The sequence below is a fragment of the Aspergillus steynii genome (genome assembly GCF_002849105.1).
Source record: "Aspergillus steynii IBT 23096 chromosome Unknown P170scaffold_1, whole genome shotgun sequence".
Taxonomy (NCBI): Eukaryota; Fungi; Ascomycota; class Eurotiomycetes; order Eurotiales; family Aspergillaceae; genus Aspergillus; species Aspergillus steynii.
This window is the reverse complement of record NW_020194398.1, coordinates 716268-722085: the sequence shown is the minus strand read 5'-3', so window position 1 is coordinate 722085 and position 5818 is coordinate 716268. Positions and strand designations below refer to the sequence as shown.

Sequence of the window (5818 nt, the reverse complement as noted above, 5' to 3'; positions counted from 1 at the left end):
AATTTATACTCATGGCATACTTAGGAATTTATAGATTTAATAACACCCTCAGCAACCTGAACAGGTTAATCTATCCTATTAGGGTTAAACTGTGATATAATTATATATTGTAAGTCTTTATATTTATCTAGTATTAGTCTCTTCAGAGTAATCAAACACAGATGTTAGAGTAATATATCCTAGATTATAAAATACAGGGTTAAGATCCTCCCTGGGGTGTTAGACAGGGTTTTTGTAACTGATTCGCGATCGGATATCCTGGTCAGTGATAGGAAAAGGGTATTATTATTAATTAATTAAGTTATTTAAAACTGGTCCACACTCGATTATCACGGTATCAGGTTCTCTACCAATTTTGTTGACCGGTTATTAACAGCCTCGGGAAATTTTCTATATGAACTCGACTATATCTTATATATATAATCTAAATAATGCATGATCTCCTGCGACTTAGTATAAGCAAAAGAGAATATATAACTTCTGAGTATTATACTAATATTCGGATAATTAATCTGTATAATCTGTTAAATAAATATAAAACAAAAGTTTATCTAAAGTCCTGGAAAAGTGATAAGTTGATTTATATTTTATATAATGCCCTTGTAATATTACTTTAAGTTATTAATATCTTTTCAGGAGCAAGTGGATATCAAAGATTGCTAGAAAGAGGTATTATTATAACTAGCTAATTCATAGTATCTCTAATTGCGGAAGATATCCCCTAGGGCGAATTCTGGGTCTTAATATAAATATATCTGATATCAGAGACTGTCCGGAAGGTCTCGTATAACTCAGCTTATATAGCCTAATCGTGATTATAACAGACTTACTTTTAGAATATAGAGCAACTGACTACTAATAATTACCTGGCAGAAGAGAGTATTTAGTAGTTTCCACCTGATACTTTCTGTATAAATACAGGATTTGAATATCTTTCGGGACTGTAAGCCACAGTAAATTAGTGTTATCTTTTAGAGTATCTAAGCTTAAATCAGATTGGGCGATAATCCGTTCCAGGAGGTCATCAGTTACTATAGCTATAATAAAATTTTGTGGCTCCTTATAAGTATAACTATTAGTTTTAAACTTTTCTTGCAAGACTTTTAAATATAATAGATTTAATATCTTTTTTCTAAAATATGAATACTCAAATTTAAGGCACCTCAGTTTAATTCTCGCGTATCTGTGGAAGTAGGACGATTCTTCCGCCATAATTAACTAATAAATATTCTAAGGTGTGGAAGGGTAGTTTATTTGCTTAAATTCTTTATGAGCAAGAATTGTCGCTATCTCGAACAGTATAAGTCTAGTAATAAAAAAATTAACATGCCTAGGCAGTGCTGTATCTAAGCCACTACTTAATAAAAAGACTCTTTATGTTTAATTAACTATATATTAAGCTTATTCTGATAATTAACAGATAATGCTGTAATTTTATTTGTTATTTTATATTAGATTAATAAGATGGATTCTGGTTCTTATATAAATATTAATATTGCCGTGTCACTTTATAGCGGCACACAGTAACTCCTTAGTGGACAGATTATGTGCCCCTGTTTATTAAGTCTAGAATATCTTTTATACCCCACAAGTCTAATATAGAGTAGTAAAGCACCGCAGCCCGGCTTTAAAACACACTATAATATTTTAACCTTTCTGTTGCTAACAAAAAATAAAATAAAATAAAATAAAAATTAAAATAATCAAAATTACCCTATTATCCACCTGTGACTTAAAATTAGAAGATATATTAAATGAAAGGTACAGGCCACCAAAAGTAATACTAATATATATTGGTTATTCTGTCTAAGCAAGTATTGAATTTACTGCCGTTTGTATTATATTATGTAATATTAGGTAAGATACACCCCTGAATTCCACTTCTATAGTAATTTATCCTATTTTAGACAAGGAACTAAGAATCCAGAGACATCTTTATTACTAAGGGTGCAGATATATATTATTGTATAATTAAAGAAATTATAGTATAAGAAAGCCGCTATTTTTTATATTATTACCTGCCTGTTAAATTACATTTTATTCAATCTGACTATTACAAGTATTAGATAACTATGTCTAATTTTTGTATATATACTGTGATATATTCTAGGTATTAGTAGAATAGCTCAGTATCTTAAGCCCGAACTTAACTATAAAATCTGATTATTGTCCTAAGTATAGGCATATACAGTATGTTTAATACACTCTTGCCTTTCCTAAATAAAGTGAAATTTATTGTTATAATTACTTTAGTAAGGACCGTGATTTTGTTAATAAACTAGTTGTATTAGGTATAATTTATAATACTTAATAGTTAACTTTAACTAATCTTTTTTATAGCGCCAAGCTTTACTCAGCTGTATCTATGTCAGCTGTTATATATACTATAGTTATGGTTTTGCCAGTATTTCAAACCCACTAATATTTAATTAGATATAGAATATAGGGGATGGACATTACTTCTATTATATACAATACCTATAATATAACAGGTTCTTCGTGGACCAATATTATACTTAGTAGAATATCCACCGTCTCTGACATTCCGACCTTTTTACTAAAAATCTCTCAACTAGAGAATCGGGGTCACTTAGCCAAGCTGGATGATTACTAGGTAATATTTATATATATAATATTACTTAGTTGTATAAGGTGATTATTTAACCCGTGATTCACGGGTCCAAATATATAATATATATATAAAAATTTCTGTTTCAAGTAGGCCTTGTAAGGGCAAGAAGGCGTCTAGCAAGGAAACCCTTATTAATTATAGCCTATAGGCATTGTTGGTATTTCAGCTTTAAGTCTTTATAAGAATCAGCTGATCTGGTTAACTCCGTCAGATTATTAGTATATCCGGCCTTAATAATATTCTGCTATTGCCCTTTAATTCTTGTTTTTTTTCCGCTATATTTTAATACTAGTATTAGCTATTATTAGTTTCTTTTCCAGCTTAGAAATCTCTGTCTTTATCTTTTCCCTCTTCTGGTAATATTTCTTTAAATTATTATTAGCCTTTTCTAATTCCTCGGCAAGAGCTAAATTCTCTGAGGATAGAGCAATCAATTAATCTTTCAAGGATTAAGCTACTAAACACTACCACAGTGTTAGTAGCTGGGTAGAGACTATAATTTATAGATTAGACTAGGAAATAAATACTTTCAGATGCTTAAACAGCCCAGAATAAACATCCTACTTCTTTAATTAATATCGAGAGACTACTCACAGAGTGCCTATTTAAATATCTTTTAAAAAGCTTTTTGATTTATATATTTTTTATATACTATGTATACTCTGTATCTTTTTCAGGCCTTAGACAAACTTATGATAACATAATATAAATCCCTAAAGTTTTATCTGAGATATATTAGTTTCTGCTGTGAACCTTTGTTATTGTGATATCTTATAAATATGTTTAGCCAGCTGAGTACAGCAAGCAATTCTTAAATTAATTCTTTTTTAAATACCGAGCACTGCTTTATTCAAAGCCTCAGGGTATATTATAGACTAGGACAAATATAATATAATAGTTCTAAACCTATAAATTAAGTATTGACTTTTATACCAGTAGAGCTTGTTATATATCTTTAAATATTACCGCACATCTAAGTGAACCCAGCTTCTTATAAGCTGGCTGTGTTAATTACTGTACCCATAGGGGTAATTTACAGTATAATAAAGGACAGCTAATCTCTTTTTTCCTACCAAGGCTGAAATTCCAACTTAAAAAGCTTTATATTATCCCTCATATTCTCTCTTACTAAGTGCTGTATTTTTGCGCGGATCTTCTGTTAGGCGGAGATTTAACCTGGCTTTATTAGTGTGTTATTTAAATTAATTATTAAGGAGTAAATTACTAGATATTAATATCTTCCCTACTTGATCCTACTTTTCTTCGGATAGTATCTCTCCCTAGTTTGGCTTACTGCTATATACAGTAATTAAATTATAATAACTAAATTTCTAGACCTTCTAATCTTTATTTAGTAGATTATATACCAAAACCTTTAGTATCTATAATCCTGTAAATATTAAATTAGATATCAGAATTATATACGGGAAAAGGGGCTGAGCAAATTAGTCACTAATATATCTGTTATTTAGCTTAACCAAGTATTAAAGCTAATCCCTAGCACATTTGTAATCTCCAGTGCAATTAAGTTACCAGATAAAGCAGATCCTCTATATATAAATACCTATTAATTAATGTTTTTACACTAGTTCCTTTATATATAGCAGCTGAGCGGCGATGCCGATCCCAGTTATAACTATAAAGATATAACCGTAATTATCTAGGTCTTAAGTAGCACTGCACCAGTAGACTGTAGATAAACTAAATAACTTATTAATCCACGCCCAGTACTCGCAGTCGGGCTTTAAATATATAAGAGCTTTCCGTGTGAACCCTGTTCAAACATAAAAGAGTAAGAACACCCGGTCTACTTTACTATCCTGGTTTTTCTCTTATTAAATGATGCTAAACAGGTGCACCTAGAAGAAATAGAAAAGACCAACAGCTGGTACACCTAGGGTAACTCGCTTGCTTATATATACTGCCCATAATCATGGGAGATATAGCTCTGTATATATTATATTTTTAGTAACTGGTGTAATACTTACCCGCAAAGCGCGCCTCCTAAATACCATATTTCAGAAAAAGACACAGAGTGCCTAAAGTATTTTAGTCACAGAAAATATAATAAAATATACCAGAATAAATCTGCGCGCCGTTTCCGCAGCCAGCTGGATATATTTCTACAGCAGATAAAGCGCTAGAATAACATATACCAGATGGGTTATTAGGAAAAACTTATACACTTAATATTTTACTAATAGCAGAATTAAGAGCAAGATTAATATGCAGCCAGCCTAGATATAATAGAAAAAATTAGCTAATATTCTAATACAGCGGCTGAACAGTGGCTGGAGTGACTTATAAAAAATCTATAATATTAAATATTATCTGTTATTATAAACCAAGTCTTTTAATAAGCAAGGGCAACATATATAGTAACTTAGATGCCAGCTATAAATCCTGTGATACAGTGAACTATGCTATAGGTCTCTTGTGATATACCTAGTAAATATATGCCGAACTCGCGGCCACTGGACAAAAATAGCAGGCATAAATTAATTAAAGATAGATAAACAGCACATGTGATATACTGCTGTAAGTTCTGTAGCCCTGTTATATTAGTAATAATAATATTAATAATATATATAAGGAAAATAACTGTCCAGAGCAGTGAAAGCTTTGCCAGGCTAAGAATACAGGAATTAAATCTTAGGTAAACAAGGTACTGCAGATATATATAATAGATACTAGTAGATCCTAGCAGGGAGAACTATCAAAATAAATAAAAAAATAGTCCTTAATACAGATAGAATATTACTAGAAATATAATAAGACTTATAAAAATAATAAAATATATAAGCTCTGTTAAATCTATCTCAGTCTGAAGAATGCCAAAACGCATTTTGTTTGGCAGAGTAGCTATAAATATCCTATAGAATAACCAAAAAAAAAATAATAGAAAGCTCAGATATCTTATTATATATCCTGACCAGGAAGCAGACGCCTATTATAGTAATATTTAATTTCTAGTATAAAGCACCTATCCCTGATAGTTTAATACACCTAAAACTTATTATTATATTAATTAGTAGTATCTCCACTTCATATATAGACCTTATAGCCCTTTTTTTCCTAATCTCCGTCTATCTTATATACTACTACTCTAGTCTCCTCTTCCTCCTTATTATTATTTATATACTCCTCTTCCTATATACTTCTATTATTATTTTAATTATCTGCTCC

At 30.4% G+C, this 5818-nt stretch overlaps 2 protein-coding genes across 2 annotated transcripts; both read right to left on the bottom strand.

The window, feature by feature from the left end:
* Positions 1 to 855: 855 nt before the first annotated feature.
* P170DRAFT_344609 (uncharacterized protein) lies at positions 856 to 1212 on the bottom strand (the record flags this gene model as incomplete). Its single annotated transcript, XM_024843475.1, has 1 exon — positions 856 to 1212. The coding sequence occupies one exon, from the start codon at positions 1210 to 1212 to the stop codon at positions 856 to 858; it is 357 nt and encodes a 118-aa protein (XP_024709150.1).
* Positions 1213 to 5015: 3803 nt separating this feature from the next.
* On the bottom strand, positions 5016 to 5342 carry P170DRAFT_343437 (uncharacterized protein; the record flags this gene model as incomplete). The annotated part of the gene is made up of 1 exon (XM_024843402.1): positions 5016 to 5342. A coding segment is annotated over one exon (327 nt), but the record flags the coding sequence as incomplete, so codon positions are not given.
* Between the last annotated feature and the right edge of the window lie 476 nt (positions 5343 to 5818).